The following is an 18,635-nucleotide window of genomic DNA, read 5'->3' on the forward strand; positions in this document are numbered from 1 at the left end:
TTCGTTTAAGCTTATTTGGGTATGCACTTTAATCACATGTGTCTTTTGTGCATACAAAAAAAAAGAAGAAGAAGAAGTGAAACGTGTTGGTTAAGGTGGCCCAAAACCCTTTTCCCATTCCAAGTCCAATTCTCTGACCACTTTTCCTCAGAGTTGTCAGTCTATGCTTTTCTCTACAGTGTCACCCTGTGTACCTTCAGGAGAGACTGCGCATCACCTTCTAAGCCACTGTCCTTATTCAGCAAGTTTTGAGCTTTGTTGTTCTTGTCAGAAGGCAAGAACGGTCAACTACCAGAGCCAGCTTCTTCGTCAGCGGTTCCTAACTGGTGTGTTGGCCGACGGGCTTCCAGTTCAGTGGAGCAGCCCTGCGACCAGCCGCCTGGGTGGCCGAGACTGTGAGGCACACCCCGATTTTAAAGATGGCAAAGTATGCATAACCATACTTCATAGCATCAGTGCAGTTCAGATCTACTGCATTCTTTTTAATGACTGCGTAGACTTCAAATGACCACACGGATTAATCATGAAAGAGAATAGCTTTGAGATAAAGCTTACTATGGAACCAAGCCTGAATGACAGCCCTGACATTTTTTAAAACATGAACATATAAAGTAGTGAAAGCAGTGATTCAGTGTTCAAGAGATTAAAAGAATTTGCCATTTTCTCAAAATTCAGTCGTACCCCTCAAAAACATACAGGCATTGACTCTCCAACTGCCGTAATTTTACCCCCGCCACGGGAACGTTGTCACAGGTCTGGAAGGGCTACAGCAGCTGAAATTCATCCACAGGTCAAGCAGATACAAGTTTAATCTCTTTCCAGGCTGAGTGGAATAAAAGGCAGTCTGGCTTTCAAAATACAAACAGTTAAATGTATGTCAGTCAGAGCCTATAATACACTGCAGGTCCGAGGAGCAGACTTGGATTGAGACGGGGCCAGGAAGATGCCGGAGATTGTATCAGAGTCCATCCACAAAAATGTACACTTGCAAGAAAATGTTTTTCTTGCTGTCCTCCAAGAGGATCTCCCACCATCCCAGTACCCTGCCAAAAACAAAAGCCCAGCCTGACTCATATGTGAGTCATGGTCTCTTGCAAAGACACCCTCTGAGTCAGACACACAAGCATCCTCTTCCAGCTGTCAAACATTTAATCCTACTCACCTTTTCTCCAACGCATAAGCGCTAATCAGCTCGCCCATTTTCTCTCCTTTTCTTTTTTTAATTCCTGCTAAATGCCCACACATGGTAACTCAGAGGCACGTAAAAAAGAAAAATTCAAAGTCAATTTAGTTTCTTCCACAAAAATTATCTAAGTGTATTTCTTACCACCTTTCTGTGTATATATCTCCACATTTTAGTTTACAAAGCTGAAATCATACTATCACTACTGTTTTATAGCTGGGTTTGTTTTGTTCTGTTTTGTTTTTTCACTTAATATATCAAGAACATTTATTTACCTGTATTCATAACTGTTGTATCATATATATTTTTTCACTAGCTGCATAATGGCCATTCATAGATGTCACCAAAATAGACTTAATCTCTTGTAAGACTTTAGGGTCGTTTTCAGTTTTTTTGTTTCATCTTAGTTTTGCTTTCTTTTTTCATCTTCTCTTTTTTTCTTCCATTCATGAATTTTTTCTGTCCTTCTTAAAGTGCCCTAGCCTCTCAAGAAAGACTCTAGTCTTAGAGTAAAATATCAGTCTTGTGACCTGTATAATTTAACCTCTGAGCCTTAGTTTTCTCATATGTAAAATGGAGTTCATAATATTCTAGGTATATCTGAGGATTAAAGATAAATAAAAAGTGTCTAGCACATATTAGGTGTTCAAAAATGGTGACTCTTTTTTACTTCAGAATGTAGATTGCTTAGAAATCATCAGGCTTTAGTGAAGATGAAAGTAGACCACATTTGGTGCCTAGGAGAGATGGCTGTTTTATTTCATAATTATTCCACTATCCGAAGAAGCCTCATTCTGGTCTTCAATTCCTGCTAGAAGATATTTCTGGTAAAAATGCATTTTTTTCCAACATTAAGATCCTGTAATTCCAAATTTAATTACATGTAAATGGTCATCAGTGAAGGAACCAGACATGATGCGGCATCTGTGTGAGGAAGGCAGGGAGTTATAGTTCTCCAGAGGATAAGGGCAGAGGGGCTGATGCCTCAGTAAAGGAAGGCTGGTGAGTTCCAGTTCCCCTTCTCCGTTAGCTGATTTATGTAGTGAGAAGATTCTATGGCCATGTGGTGTTGGGTGCCTACCAGTCTTTACGTGAATGTGTACAGATGGAAGGGTCCAGAACTAGCCTTAGGAAGGGGAGCCAAAAAAGACAGTGTATGTAAGATTAGGAGAAGAAAACCCAGAGGGGGCCACTCACACTCCAGCCACCTTTGAAGCTGCCTTCCTTAGCTTCTGCCAAGGAAGCCAAGCGCCCAAATCCTGTAAGATGTGGGGTCAGGATGGGCCATTGGGAGACAGAATGTTCCCCTCCTCTCTTTAGCATGTAGTTTGAAACCACCCTTAACTTCCCTGGGCACATAACCACTGGAGTGGTGGCTTTTTATCCCTCTCCTGCATTTACCTCCTCCACCCCCAGTTCACCATGACCCTCTTTCTCCTGCACTTCCCTGCTCATCCACACTTCTTGGTTAGCACCTTACTTATTAATTAATGTTCAGTTAGTAAAAGTATTTCTATTCTCATATATAAGATAGGGTATGTCTGCTAAGTGGTGTGTGTGTGTATGTGTGTTCCAATGACCTATACATTCCACATTTCTATTTGTACATTGTGGTTTAATGATCCAAGCACTGGTACCTGTTAGAAGACCTGGTTTCTATTCTTGGTTCAACTAATACTATGCATCCACTTAATATAGGGGTCATGAAGTACAAAATACCTTCGAGGGCCAACAAGAAACATAAATGAGTAAAGTAGCCCAGATAAAAGACTGTAGAAAACTAGAAAGTGTGCTTCCTGGCCAAAGGAGACAACAGAGATGTTATTGCCTGGTCATCAAATGAACGAATGGATGAATAGTTAGACGTCTCTTTTCTGTCTAATATAGTTATAAAAATCATTTATAGGTCTTTTGTATGTGCGATGATGTATGTTGGACCAGCAATATTCTCTCCTGTTATATGAATACCACTCCTTTTAAAAAGTCAGATTATCATCCCATGCATCACATAGCCTCTAGCAAAGAGAGTTAACACAATTCCGCTAAAGTAAAATAAGAAATAGCAGTGTATTTTCACAATAACAAGTATTGGGAAGCAAAAACTTTGCCTTTCCTTTAAAAAAAAAAAAAAAAAAAAAAAAACTAAGAGGTGTTTCTGTAACTCACATAGTAACTGTCAATATGCAACATCCAGTAGGGAAAAGAAGAAGAAGGGGCAGGGTTCGGGGAGACGGGAAGAGGGTTGTGTAATGTCTCGTCCCACCTCCGCACATCCCACAGAGACGCCAGCACACGTGGTTCTGCACATGTGGTGCATCTAGAACTCATCCAAACCTCAGTTTTTCTCACGTTCTTTCTTCACGGCAAAGTCTTAGAAAAAGAAAATGTGTTTACAGCTACCCTTGGGTAATTACAACCCAAAATTTTGTATTCCTTCCCCTTTGAAATTTTCATGAAACAAAAAAAGGATATGGTTAAAAAAAAAAAAAGTGATTATTCATCATATATAAAATCTTTGAATAATGCATCAAAGGTCCATTAAATTAAATGGAAATAATATATTTTAACAACCCATCCACAAGCTCGTTAGGGATATTGAGTAACGAACGACACAGCGGGGCCTGTGGTTCTCGTAGTCACACTGATTGTGGACAGATAATGAGCAAGATGTGCTCGAAATCCACAGTCCTTTGGGAAACTCCTTCTCACACTGTTTCTTAAGGAAGTCATACAATTACCTTGAAATTATAAGCAACTACATGAGGTATCTGCCCTTTAAAATTATTTTGCCACCGCAGGCAGGATTTAATAAGTCTAGTCCTAAGGTTCAGTGTAATGTAGGGGAAGGGCCACTGGATCCCCAAACTAGAGGCCCCCCTGTAGTCTTCTGCTGTGCAGCCTCGCTGCCACAATGATGTGGTGTCATAAAAAAAACCACCTACATCAGTGATATGCAATGATCAGCACTTATTTCTGCTTAGGACCCTGTTTAAGTTGGCCGAGCAGTTCTGCTGACCAGAGCTGGGCTGGTGCGGGCTTACGCATGTGTCCGAGGTCAGCTGCAGGTTGGCGAGGGGCCTCTGCTGCTCTTGGCTGAGCTCTGTCATGTGTCCCCAGCTTCAATTGGGAGAGCTGCTGATTGAGCTTTGTGCTACAAAGTCATTCATCTGCCAGCAAGCTAACCTGGACTGGTTCTGAAGGCAGTGGCAGGGTTCCCTGAGGGGTAGACTTAGAACTGAAACCAAGTCACTTCCTCTGCATTCTGTTGGCCAAGACAAGTCCAGGAGGCCAGCCCAGGGATAGGGAAGTAGTCCCCACCTAATGATGGAAAAGCTGCCAAGTCCTGTTACAGAGAAGCCAGATACCAGGAGGAGAAGAATTGGGACCATTTTTATAATCAGGCTGTCACAGGTCTGGGGTAAGTCATTTGACTTCTCTGGGTAACCGTTACCTAGCCTGTAATCCATAGGTGGTTATTCAGCCGAAAGAGAAAATGTTAAGTGAACGTACTTTCAAACTCAAAGTAAATGCACCATTCCAAGTGAAGGACAGGAGGGAAAACCAAAAAATTTAAACATCTATGTGAAGATGCTGGTTATCCAGGCTAGTACTGGGAGATTCCTATTTCTAAAATCAGAAAACCCCAAATGGTTCTGTGGTCCAGAGCTGGCCTCAGACTAGCCCAGTCCCAGGCACCACACCCAAGGCCAAAGCCAAAAGCCCAATTCACAATGGTTACTGCTCCAACAGAAGTCACAGCAAACTTCAGGACCATCGCATTATTTGCCTTAGGACATAAACTGGGCTTGTCTTCATATTTTGAAGAAGTGTTACCTTTATAGTGAACCATTTTACTGTTTTTGAAATATCCTCTTAGTAGTTAAAAACTTTTCATCTCTGCCAGCCTCTCAATTTTGTGCATGTTTTAGTAATATCTTTGGTCACAGTAGTTAGAAGTCAGCACAAGCATTTTCTGAGTAACAGTCTTCCTCGCTATAAATGTCAGGCAGATGTGGGTGCTAAACAGCCTCTCGACTAAATGCCTTCCTGCTGTCACTCAGAAGGCCACTTTCGCTCACACCGAGATGTCCCTAAGACACGCTTAGTCTTTATCTCTTCATCTTCCTGAACATTCTACATCCAGGACCCTTGGGGCTTCCTCTCAGCAGCTCTGGGCAGCAGTGTGGCTTTTCACTGCTGCATGGTACCTAAGGAAAAGAATTTTTCGAGAGAACCAGGATGCAGACCTGTCAGAACTGAAATCCACAGGCAAGGCCCAGGTGTCAAGCAGCCTTTTGCAGGCAACCCCTGTGAAATGCCACTCGAAACATCAAGTAACCTTGACTCAGATACCTTAAGTGACATTACTAATTAACACGATGAGGATCACTTTTGTTTTCATCTCAGACTCTGCTTGAGAGATGGCAGACACGTTAGACCTCCAGCGGCCTGGATTCCACAAGATGGTGTAGCCTGGTTGCGAGTGAGGCCAGTTGCACTGCAGTGTGGGACTCCATGTTGCAAGAGTGAGCCTCAGGACAGCCTCGCCTCCGCAGGGCAGGAGGGAACCTGAGCAGGCCTTATCTAATTTGACCTTGTGACCCAGAGGCCTTCAGCAGCACCAAGTGGCCCTGCTCACCCCACAGCCAGGTCTCTGCTTGGGAGCTGTGGTTGAGTTTCCCCAAAGCTTCAGTCATCTTAAAACCCGCTCAAAGGCTAAAGGCAAACAAATCCTTTTTTGAAACCTGAGTCCGTTTTAAGATGTCTTTACAAAAATCCCCCCTGAACCATTAGCTGTTATGTCATATAATTTCCTTTTCCTCAGAGTAACGTTCTTGGTGATTACCGCTATAAGGAATTATAAGTCTCACCCTGTAAGAAGCTCTGTTTGGTTTCCCACGGTGATAATGTGGTACTAAGACGATTTTCTGAATTTCTACCTGAGGTGTTTTTTCATTTCATTCTGACTACTAAATCCCCCCTCTCTTTTTCTTTTTCTTTTGCCTTTCCTGGGTTAGAAACTCTGTATAAGGATGATTGATTTAGGTCTGAGCTAATCGTGAGCACAAAGGTCAGTTTGGGGGCAGAACAACAGAATTTACAATCAAACTGTCTTCAGAATATATATATTTGGATGTTTTAAACCTTATTTTATAATGGTATCATGGGTTGTTTTATATATTTATAACCTGTGCATCCAGTGACTAAATAATTCTTTGCAAGACTTTAGCTATTTAGTAAGTAGAAAGTTCTTAGATTTGAATTGAGTTTAATTTAAAATATGTCTTTTTATTTAAAAATATACCTTTAAGATATGCCTGTTTTTAATTCATAATTTTATTTTTTATCTTCTAATCCATAGATCTTGAGGTTAATTATTAATAATGGGTCGATACAGGGTTCTTCTTTTTTGACCAGCTACAGATAATAAATTTTAAAACTTAATTCGTATAGGATCAGAGAGTAATCTGAACATGTTAGATTTCTCCAGGAAAACAATTCCAGTGGAAGAAACTTAAAAGGAGACAGTTCCACTCAATAAAAGTCCAGGCTGCCTAACAGAGTAAAGGCAACTAGCTCAAGGATGCTTTCTCAGAGAGCCGAGTGTGTGTCAGGGACTTGCTCTGACCAGGCGAGGTATTCAAGGAAGCGACTTAAGAGGTCCCTTTACACAGATCCTGTACTCCTTGGTCTAGGCTTTCAGAAAGTAGAGAAAGGAGGATAATGAACATATACAGAGCCCTATGGTAAGCTCTGGGCTAACCCTTTCATCCTTCCTACAAAACACTGAATTATTCACCTCGTTTCACAGATGAGGAAACTGAGGGCCTAGGCAAAAAAGTGAGGATTCAGAACCTGAGTCCACCTGAGTCCAAGCACCCTGAGCTGGTCACAGCAGACCTTCTGCACCAGCCCTGGGCCCAGCTCTCCGGGCCTGCGCAGGAGGCCAGGAAGGGAACAGAACTGAGCCTCCTGCGGGAAAGGCTGCATTTCACCGCTGGGGGAAGAAGCTGGGACCTTTGGTAATTATAGATGTGAACAGTAGGTGTCAGTACATACACAATGATGGTGCCTGTTAAATCACTAAATTTTCTTCTGGATTCTGTATCATTTTCAAAGAAGCCCTTTATATGAGTCATCCGAGCAATTTGTACAAAGCATTCTTACCCATTAGAATAAAAAAAGTCAAATACAGATGTCAACTGGCAGAGGAGTTCTTTGCGTTCTCTCTGCGACGACATTAATGCCTGAGCAATTTAGTGTCGGCTGTCTTAAACCTGACTTAGACAAGCTTCATTGTGACCCCTGCTGCTTCTGGGCCCCCTCTGGCCTTTTCTTTCTCTACTCTTAACACAGAGATTGGAGGTGCTAGAGAAACTTAAGAAAATTACTTCTTTAAAACCCCTCCATCACCGAATAGTGGTAAAATGTGTTCAATTTCAAAAGGTTAGGACAAAGAATTAGATCCACCATCTGGCCTAGTGTGTAACAGATACACGGTTACGTGACCCTCTGTGACCACATTTCCAGCAACATCACCCCCAGAGCTTCAGGGCTGGCCACAAACATAATGAGCTTCCCAGAGCTCTCCACCTCAGAGGCTCTGTGAGCCTGAGGCGTCTGTAGAACCTGCTGTGATTGAAGATTGTGCCTTTCTGACTGGGTTTGAGGTTTGCTTAGGTTTCTTTAGGGTGAACCTGTGCTACTTTTTTTCTTACTGACACAAATGAGCTCCCTCAGTTGGCTTTCAGCAATTGCCTTAAGTAATTTTTTTCTCCAGGCCCTATTCTGTCTGTTTAGGGAAAAGGGGAGTCTTCAGAGTTCTTTGGCTCTGGGTTTCTGGCTCTAGTGAGCTTCCTTGGATTGTCCCCGCGGGACAGGACACTAGATAACACCATGCAACTGTATTTGGCCGAGGACTCCATTTCTCTTCGTCGACAGGAATGTAAACTCTATGACTCAACACATTTTTATTGGGCACCAACTATGTGTTTGGCACTGTGCTGGGTGCTATAATAGGTGGCCTTAAATTATTTTTAACTTAACATGAAATTAGTATGGGGGAAAAAACAGTAAAATGATAAAAGTTATTTATTATTTATCAAGTTATAAGGTTATTAAGTTATCATGATCATCCTCTAGTATAAGTTGTCGTTTATGAGTTAAGAATAGTGTTGGTCACTCACTTTTCCAGGTGAAGAACACATAAAACTACTTTTTACTAGGAAAACCAGACAATTCTATTGGTTATAGATAGATGACAAATAGCTGAGTGGAATTAGTGCCCTGTTTGTTTCTGCCCAGCCTGCAGAGTGGGATGAACCTGCAGATATGCTTTGTCAACGACAGCGGCAGTGACAAGGACAGCGATGCCGATGACAGTAAGACCGAAACCAGCTTGGACACGCCCCTGTCGCCCATGGTGAGTCCAGAAGCTGCCGCTGGAGCTCGGTGTGTGTGCTTTACTGGTCGTTGAGCCTCTTTTCTGCCGTTTATCAGGAACGAACGTTGGACAGCTTTAAAAAGACAAAGTCTCTTTGCGTTTCTTGACGTGGCAAGGTCCTAACATGTAACAGTGATCGAAAGAGCAAAACCGATATGGGAAAGGTACATGAGCTCTGTGAAAGTTAGGGACTGCTTTCCTGTTAAACCATCAGAGGAATAAACCGTACCTGAAAAAATTCTAAAGGAAAATGTGCTAAATCCCAATCCTTCCCCCCTGGGTTTAGAAATATGAGCACAGACCAGCAGTAGGACACATTTTAAAAGACAGGATTGAGGGCAGGGCAGGGTGGGAAGGCTGGTGCACAGAGGTGTTGCTCAGAGAACCAGCAAGGTGACATGTAGCGCATTCCTTACCTGTTCCTCATACACATATTATAAAAGATAGCTGACTGATCTTGGGTGCTTGTTGCTGGAATTCTTTCCACTCCGCGAGATCTACGTATCCCCTTTCTCACCAACCAGGCATGTTTTCTGACCAAGGAAACCGTATTGGTCAATGGGTACCTGAGATCCTGTCCACTCCAGAGGGCGACAGGCTCTCTCAGCTTTTGTTGCTTGTCTGGTCACTTCTTGATAAGTTTTGAAACCAAGAATCAAAGAAATATCTCCAGTTCATCATAAATATATTCTATTATTTATTATGCTACTCTTAATGCTAAAGTCATAGTATATTATTAACACCGAAGAAATAAACTGCCTTTTTAAATGTTTCTTGAGATTGGTACAGATCGAATCAAGCGGTGAGTTGAGTTGCTGGAGGGAGCTCCGGGAGAGGGCTCAGGGACCACAGTGGTCCCTCTTCAAGATGGTCCCCACCATGGAAAGCTCAGGCTGCTCTTTTTCCCTTCGCAGAGCAAACAGAGTTCTTCCTATTCTGATAGAGACACTACTGAAGAGGAATCTGAATCCCTAGATGACATGGATTTTCTCACGAGGCAAAAGAAATTACAAGCTGAAGCCAAAATGGCCCTTGCCATGGCCAAACCAATGGCCAAAATGCAAGTAGAAGTGGAAAAACAGAACAGAAAAAAGTCTCCCGTCGCTGATCTCGTAAGCAGCAAACGCCGAAGCGCAAGCGAGTGTTTGGTGACTACAAATGGTTGACGCTGTCCCAGTCCTTGACCAGAATTATGCAAACCTGGGTTTCTCCAAGGCAGTTTGTAAAAAGTACTGCCATTGAGAAATATTTACGCTTGTTTCTTTTTCCTTTCTACTGTATCACTGAAAGATACATAAGCAATAGACTATCCAAAAGTAAACTTTTCTCTTGATTCATATCTACTATGATTTTTAGGGGCGATATCAGCTGTCATTGGGGATATTTAAATTCCTTTAAAGCAATCTCAGTTTAAGAACCTAGTGGTTTTGGCATACTCTCTATTGCTACAGCTCTCATTCAACAAACACAATATACCACAGTGGATAAGAGCCCTGTACTTTGGATTTTAAGTCTAACTCTGCCACTGACCTGCTGTGGTCTTCGAGTTCCTCTTAAATCACCAGTTCCTAGCAGGTGCTTGGCATGCGTTTGGCTTGCGACATCTGTTTCTAGAATACAATGTAGTAGTTACAAGTCATTTATTATACAAGTTTCAGTTTCCTTCTCAATGAAATGGGAATAATAACAACACCTATGTCATAGCACAATCGTGAGAACTGAGTGAACAAAACATTCAAGGCACATAGCACAGTGCTTCTAGCATGGTATAAATTAATAGCTCATGCTGTTAATTGTATCCGTGTCATTGCCATTACTTGAGCTCCCCAGTAATTCATCTGTGGATGAAATAATTGGCTCACGGTTGTCATAGCATGTGCTAAGAACCAATCCAAAAACTTTTGAGTAGTGTAGCATTTTGATGCCAGTTGTGTTTTAGGCAGTATGGTGTGTAAGGCTTCACATTAGGAAAGTTAGACTAGGAAGGCTTTTAAGCCCGGAATTCGAAGCGAAGTGGGTGAATGAGGTTGGGTTTTTGAGGAGGAAACTGGGTCTTGTGTTCAGTGTACTTGCTGTTCTGTTCACACCTCCATTTCTTCCTGCTTTGTATCCTCAGCTGCCACACATGCCTCATATAAGTGAATGCTTGATGAAAAGAAGTTTAAAGCCCACTGACCTGAGAGACATGACTATTGGGCAGCTACAAGTGATAGTCAATGATCTCCATTCCCAGATAGAAAGTAAGTGTAAGATGTGCTTGAAAATAGAGTATTAACGTAAAATGTAATGGGATAGTACCACTTCTTCGATTCAGTTCCTTTGTACGCATTTCACTGGATTCCTCCTGTGTGCTTGCAAGGAAAGGAAGAGAATCACAGGGCATGTGCTCGCTCTCGCACTCTCTCTCTCTCTCACACATATTACTTTGAAATATTCAGAAAGTTTAAGAACTTTTCAAGATTTGCAGAGATTATAGGTCCTTTTTATTCATCTTAAATCACCAGCTTCTAGCAAGTGCCTGGCATGCATTTGGCTTGCAATATATGTTTCTAGAACACAATTTAATAGTTACTAGTCATTTATTACACAATTATACTCTCAACTTCACTTGTACATACATTCAATTGAGGTCATCAAATCAGATTCATCTTATTTCCTGGTATTCCAAGTGGTGAACGTATAAATGACCAATATGTGAAAATTACAGAGTGGCAAAATATGGGCCTATTTCCCCAGAATAACTGAAGCGTGCAGAGGGGTAGTGAGTGAGTAGTGATCACTCAAGCCGATTGGTTGCACAAGAGAAGGGCAGTTGCTTGGCCCGATGCAAGACAGAACATGCTTCCTTGGGCAGTGTGCTTTGGCCAGATGGACTGACAAGTTCTCAGGAATATATGATTTGATAAAATCCTGTGGATTTACAGATAAACCCGCCTAAGAGACCTGCCAACCAAATGCATTCAAACAAACCAACCATAAAAAAACATTTAAGAACCAAGTGGAGAAATTTGAACATTGACTGAATGTTTTATTAAAGATGTAGTTATTTCTTCAGGTACAATAAAGGTGTTGTGGTTATGTTATTTTTTTTTTTTAAGAGCCCTGTCTTTAGAGATATACACTGAAGCACTGACATATGAAATAATATGATGTCTGGAATTTGCTTTAAAATGATCAAGGGGGAGAAGGGGAGATAAGAGGAATCAAGATTGGCCATGAGTTGATAATTGTTGAAGCTAATTAAATGCAATCTTAAACTGTTCTTTGTATCAGTTTGAAATTTTCTATAATACAAAGTTAAAAACTTCATATAAAAAAATCTTTCTATGTACTATGCAGACACTGATCTAGGTACTAGTCGTAAAAACAAGCCCAAGAGCACATTAGAAAAACTAGAGTTGGACATATACAGTGTCAAGTTAATACATTTAGTATTGTTTTACAATCAAGAGAAAGGGTTTAATATTTTAATTAATAAACCATAGATTCATGGGATTTTTTTTAATTCTACATTTTAATTTTAGTCGAGAATAAATTACTAGATATGTTATTCTTTCAAGTGATATTTTACCACTGAAACATTTTCCTTAGACTTTTAAATAATGAAATTGCTATCTCATCCTTTTCATGGGTAGATGAAGTTTTAGATTTCTTTGTATAATTTTTTTTCTTCCTTTTTAAAGTTGGAAACTAGTCTGAACTAAAGGCAGACAAATACGTCATGTGAGGTAGGGATCTCCAAAAACATTTCCAAGGGAGACCTCACTGAATACCCACTTCCTTTCTTTGGTTTCCAGGCCCAGAGCTCTTGCTAAATGCCCTCTCCCATGTGTTCAGACCTAGAAGCTTTAATTCTAGCTGAATTGAAGGGAAAAAGTAAGAGAGAGGGGCAGAAGCCAAATCAACACAGATCCCCAACTTCAGGAGGATTAAAAATGTTTTTATCTATTTTATTCCCAGTAGAAAGCTTAAGGAATAGTTAGTTTCCTTGGCACCTGTCCAGAGACTTCAGGGGTTATTTCTTCAGGCCTTACACATCTGGCTTTCCAATATCTTTAGCTAATACTTTTTCCTAGAACAGCCTGCACATAGGGCTGCTCCTTCCCTGAGCCACGAAAAGCCTTTGAGCATCCCCCTGAGGCGCCATCCTCACGAGCTGAGCATCCATCCGCTGTAGCGCTGTCGGATGCAGTGGGCCAACCCTCGGGGTTGGGGGAGCATCCTGAAAATGAACAGTGGAGAGCTTAATAAACCCTGGAGTTTTTTTGTTCACGTTTCTTTGAAACCAAACCCCACTCTTTCTAACAAGCTATTTTCCTAATAGCTAACAATTTTTTTCCTCACTTTAATGGGAATGTATTTGGAAATATTTGTACTTTACTCCTTTTCTTTCAACACTCCTGTAATTATATGCAAACTAGTCATGTTCTCCAATTGATAGCTTCTCCTGAGCTTATGAGGAGCTAATGTAAGAATTCTAAATTTTAACAAAATTTCCTCTTATGGTTAACCATATATATATATGTGTGTGTGTGTGTGTGTATGTGTGTATGTGTGTGTGTGTGTGTATAAAACATATATGTGTGTATGTAGTTATCTATGGTATATGTATATCGGTCCATAAATTGTTCCTCATTCTGACTGGGATGCAATCTTACCTATTTTAAAATGCTCTCTTTCCTCTGCCCAGGCTTGAATGAAGAGTTGGTCCAGCTGCTTCTCATCCGAGATGAACTGCACACAGAGCAAGACGCCATGCTTGTGGACATCGAAGACTTGACCAGGTCAGTGAGGTTTCGCCCTTTCCAAAGAAAGAAAGAAGCCTGGGGTGGTATGAAGTTTAAGAATTAGGGCAAGAGTAAGCTCTGGAGAACTTCCTTCCTCACTTCCATGAGTAACTCACCTAATCTCTGCTGGTATCAGCTGTTTATTTTATTGGAAGGGAAGTGGCCAAAACCGCTTTCCAAAGGCATTGCTTTCTCACAGCCGTCCTCCCCTTGTGATGGCTTGTCAGGGCATTAGAGCTTCTTACAGCCTGCCCAAGTCAGGTCAGCGGTGCTGGCCTAGCAGGACCTTATCCTGACGGACTGGGTGCTGGGGAGTTGGCCCTCAGCCGTCCCGTGCTGGCGTGTTTCCAGCTCACGAGCAGCCACGTGGCGGGTGCCACAGAATGGCGCTTGCTGTTACATGACCTGACTCTTGCTCGCATCTGCCATGCCCAGAAGGCAAGGGCACTGGCATGTTTCCACAGCACCAGTGCCACCAGATTGTACTCACGGGGGGAGGGGAAACTCCAGGACTTGAGTTTCCAGGCTTGGGCCTGGCTCCAAGCGCCTCACTGTAAAAAGGTAAAAAATGTTTCCTTCCCTAGGGGTTAAGGAAACTGGGCTAATGCTGTAAGATCTTGCATTTTGTGGTAGTTTTCCTTGTAGAAAAGCCTGTCACCATAAGCACGTGAAGTACTGTGAGCATTCCTATTATCTCATATTTACTGTGTCACCTTTTCTGAGACAGTTTGTGTGAAGTTTTTTAAACCAGGAGGCAACAATTACTATTCATCCTAGAAATGATATTCAGAGAGTAGAAGGCTCCCCAAGGGAAGAAAACAGCTTGTTACAATAACATAAGGAGTTAACCACATGATCCAGAACCATCCAAGGGAAGCTTGAAAACATATGTAGTGAAAATGCTCTCAGGACCTCTTCTCAGTGTGGTAAAATATATATATTTTTTAAACTGGGTAAAATATTTTTCTAAATGCAATGTTATAAAAATAGTTTTGGTAGCAAAATAAATGCCACAGAACTATATTTATGCTTTTTTTTTTAAGACCTACAGGCAGCACTCTGTTTTGTATGCTTTGACTATTACATTGCCTCACCCCTAACAAAAAAAAAAAAAACCCACCAGAAGACCTTCTTGCATCTTCTTAGCATATTTGCCTATACCTGAAATATCACAGTAACACTCGAATAATAATACTGTTGCCATCTACAGAAGTATTTAGGCACTGCACCAACAACCATAAGACGTATGTACCCCCTTTTGTTAGTCCAAGAAATTTGTATACCGGTATTAAGATTATGGGAAATCGGTAGTGAAATATACAACCAGGACCTCCATCTTCTGAAAAACATTTAAACTCTTTGGTAAATTCCGCGACTTTCCTGAGAGAGCAGAGACCTTTTCTCTGCCCCTCAGGCAGCCTGGCATCCCTTGTTGTTGGGAAGACATTGAGAGGCTCCTCTCATCTCTCAAAGGATTAAGCTATACTTAGGTGTGTAGTGTATTTTTTATATATATACCTGTCAGATGATGTGATCTTGGGAAGCAGGGCAGGCAGAAGCATGGGTTAAAAGGAGAGGAGTCACTAATTTAAAGGTGTTGGAGGAACCCTTTAAAGTGGAGCAGGTAGAGAGAAGTTTCTGTGTCCAGTCCCGGCTGCAGAATATTACTTTGCTCACAAGAGAAACTGAGGATACTTAAATATCCCTAAGGGTAGTAGTCCCAGAGCTCTGCAGCCAGATCTGAGAGGGCTGAGAGCATGACTGTAGGAACTGCTGAAGTCCTGTTCACCTCTCCCCTTTACTTGTCCAACTCCTACCGTTCCAGGGGGGCAGAGTTCAGATCAGGTTCTCAGACTAGGCTGCACGTTAGAACCACCTGGGGAGTGTTATAAGCTATCGATGCCTGGATTTCACCCCCAGACATTCTGTGGAGTGGCCTGGGCATTCGGAGTTTTTTAAAGCTCCCCACATGGGTTCAGCGTGCAGCCAAATGGGGACCGCTGGTTTGGATGACACCTCTTTGGAGAAGATGCCGAGACTGGGTTGAACCCTCTTCCTTTGTTCCTGGTGACATGGCATTCCTCCCATGTGGAGCCAAATAATACTGCATTATATTTATTTGTCTGCTCTGTTACTACCTGACTGTAACCCCCCTAAAAGCAGAGAGGACACCATTTTCATTTCATTGATGTGTCCCCAGAGCCTAAGACAGGGCCCGCCAGGTACGTAGTAGGTCCTCAGAAATGATTGTTCATGAAAGAGTGTCCCTGTGGGGCTTGAGTAAAACAAATCCTAATAAGGACGTTAGTATAAATAGTCGATGTGAAAATCTTTTAGTTTTATAGACTAAAACCCTTTACCCTCCTTTGTTTAAAATTTTAGTAAAATTCACTCTTATATGTATGTCTCAAAATAACACCCAAGTTTCAGTATTTTACAAAGCTGTTTCTTATCAGTTTTGTCCTTCTTTCTCAGAGAAAACCCTTGCTGTAAGTGTGTAGACAAGCGTTTGTGTGCACACATGTGCACACACAGATATGTATTTTAAAACTGCTGTAAGAGCTATAATTTAATTAGCTATGGTGGAATCTCAGCTCACTGGACATCAATATATTTCTTGAGCTGAATGCCTTTAAATGAGACCCATGAGCTACTTTGTGAATGTGATCAAGGTTCTTTTATACACATTAACAGGTGGTCTGCTAAAGGGCATAATGTTTTGTTTTTGTTTTTGTTTTTGTTTTTTTTAGGAATAGAAGAGCTGATGATATCTCTTTCTTGAGTTCTTTTATTGTTAAATGAATGTCATCAATTATTTGTGGGCTGCCGAATGTGGCAAGGACACTGTTGTCACTTCCCTATTTCTGAAAGTATTTGTGGTTTGTCTTCCCTGTTCCATAGATGTGAGACATTGTGCATAAAACCAATGAGTTAAGCTTGATGTCATTGACTATCCAAATCAGGACAGCACACGAAAACTGCCCCTATCCTCTGATTACAGCCAGAAACCATACCCTTAGTTGCTTTTCTCTTGCCAAATTTATAATTTCCTAAAATCCTCCTTCAAAACATTTGTCTTTTGCAGCCTTCAGACCCTACCATTCCCTGAGAAGATATTTAACTCAAGTAATGCAAGCAGCTTGGCCAATTCCTCCTTCTCTGTCTCCACCAGCCAGGTGCCAAGTTGGCCAGCCTTTGGGGCTCACAGGCCATAACAGGGCTTGATGAATAAGACTCCCTTCGCCCTATGCCCACCCTCACTGCCATGATCACGCCCTTGGGACTGACTGAGATGGGGGAAGAGTATGAAAACATGGAAAATCTTTACATCCACAAAGGCCTACCATTTGTTAGGAAGACATGAGCTTTTGTAAGAAGGGAACTGGCTTCAGAGTTGTCGGAAGCCTCGTTAATACTTAGATTTGAGTCTGTGTGTGTGCAGTGTGTTTAGATGAAGCAGTCGAAAGGTTACTTTGTCACACCACCTTGTTTTGACTTTTTGCTTAGCACTTACTTTCTATCCGCTCGCTATTTGTTTGCTATTTGTTCCTTATCTCTCTCTCTCCTTTGGAACATATGCTTTGTGAGAACAAAGACCTTATTGTCCGCTTACCCCAAACCCCTCACATCAGAGCAGTGCCCGCCACGTAGAAGGCACATAGTAAACTTTTGTGGGCTAAATAATCCCAGAGACATCGCTTTTCGTTTTTAAACAAAGCACATTTCTTCTCAAAAGTAGTGACCTCTGGCCATCTCAGGTTAATCCAGTGGCCTGTTAAATAAAAGGAATCACATATAGAATGTAAAAATCGAAGAGGGCAAATCTCCTCGAATTAAGAACTGTTTCTTATTTCTCTTGATTTCTCTCTGAGTAGCTCTGAACCTCAGTTTGGAGGATGTTTTAGCTGTTGATTGAAAAGCGGCTTGGATCTTTCTTCTTCGCACTAAACAATTGTATTACTAATTTTACAGACATGCTGAAAGCCAGCAGAAGCACATGGCAGAGAAAATGCCTGCAAAGTGAAAAGAAGCCATCCAACCAGAGGACAAGCTAGACTTTATTTTGCTTCTGTGGTTGTAAAAATGCTGTTGTTCAAGGCGGCGCAGAAACACACATCAGTGTTAGTCATTGGTAATGTCTGAAGCTTAACGTCCAGTGATTGGCCTTTGCTTCTTAATTTATTTTAATTTTTTTACTGTGCCACTAAATATCAGGCATTTTAATAAAATATTGTTACAAAAAAAATGTACAGTACTTAACACCACCACAAATCATGGTTAATAAAAGAGGGTAGTTTCAACTTTATTTTTATTTGTTTAGAGATTTTAAGTTGGAGCAGTATTTTACCATTGACTACTTTCATTCTTCACTGTAGTTTTAACGAAGAACTGTAAATGACGGTGCTATACAAGTCAAAAAATGCCTGCCTCGTAGTGAAGTTGTAGCTCTCCGTAATATGTATATTTTAATCAGTTTTCAACATTTTGTGAATGTTGACTACCTGAAGTTCATTTTTAGATGTGCTATTAACATTCTGTTGGATTCAGAGGGTTCCTTGAAAGTTTTATGTATAAATATGTAAAATAAAAATTAAAACTTTGTTTCATATGATATGTCTTTTTGCTCACTAGCAAGCTGTACACTCACTATATTTCTTTTTCACTCATCCCCAACTAAATCCCTCGCCAGGAAGCTTTTATTAGCGAAAAAGTACAGAGCTCCCGAGGATGAGGCCAAGCAGTGGAGCGAGTTGCAGGAAGCTGGGGACCCGTGTGTGAGTGTGTATGTCTCAGCGAGGGCGTGTATGTGAGTGATCCAAAGAAGACAACATCAACAGCAGCAGAAATAGCACTTCTGTGATTATTCAAAGTTATCGATCTGGAATTTGAGCGCTATCCCACTGAAGAGCTGCTGGTTTATCAGAGCCCGTTACTACGTCAGAACTGCATCTACCAGTTTGCCACATGAACACACTAAGCTTACATTAACACTTTTCTCAAGACCAGCTCTTACTATTTTTCCAGTTTTAACCACTTTCATTAGTCTCATGAAGAAAAATGCCAAGTCTAAAGAAGTAGATTACAGGTTATTCCCCAATTAGTAGAGGGCTTCAGAAAATCAATTTAATTAGTTAATGTCGAGGCAGGTATTAGGGAACCACAAACTAAGGCAGAGATGAGCAATCAACATTCCAGAACCACCCACAGACTCCTGGTTTCA

At 41.4% G+C, this 18,635-nt stretch overlaps 1 protein-coding gene across 8 annotated transcripts in view; it reads left to right on the forward strand.

Annotated features, from left to right (window-relative positions):
• The window catches only part of LOC107512925 (schwannomin-interacting protein 1), a 774,922-nt gene extending 756,896 nt beyond the window's left edge, over positions 1-18,026 (forward strand). For all 8 annotated transcript variants that reach the window (XM_016148925.2, XM_016148941.2, XM_036219433.1 and 5 more), the window contains 5 exons: positions 8,489-8,606; positions 9,542-9,739; positions 10,744-10,867; positions 13,318-13,411; positions 17,387-18,026. In XM_016148925.2, coding sequence (XP_016004411.2) covers positions 8,489-8,606; positions 9,542-9,739; positions 10,744-10,867; positions 13,318-13,411; positions 17,387-17,438 — 586 coding nt within the window. In that variant the 3' untranslated portion in view covers positions 17,439-18,026. The remainder of the gene's footprint in view (positions 1-8,488; positions 8,607-9,541; positions 9,740-10,743; positions 10,868-13,317; positions 13,412-17,386) is intronic.
• The last annotated feature ends 609 nt before the right edge of the window (positions 18,027-18,635 follow it).

The sequence above is a fragment of the Rousettus aegyptiacus genome, unplaced genomic scaffold, assembly GCF_014176215.1.
Source record: "Rousettus aegyptiacus isolate mRouAeg1 unplaced genomic scaffold, mRouAeg1.p scaffold_m13_p_4, whole genome shotgun sequence".
NCBI classification, from domain to species: domain Eukaryota; kingdom Metazoa; phylum Chordata; class Mammalia; order Chiroptera; family Pteropodidae; genus Rousettus; species Rousettus aegyptiacus.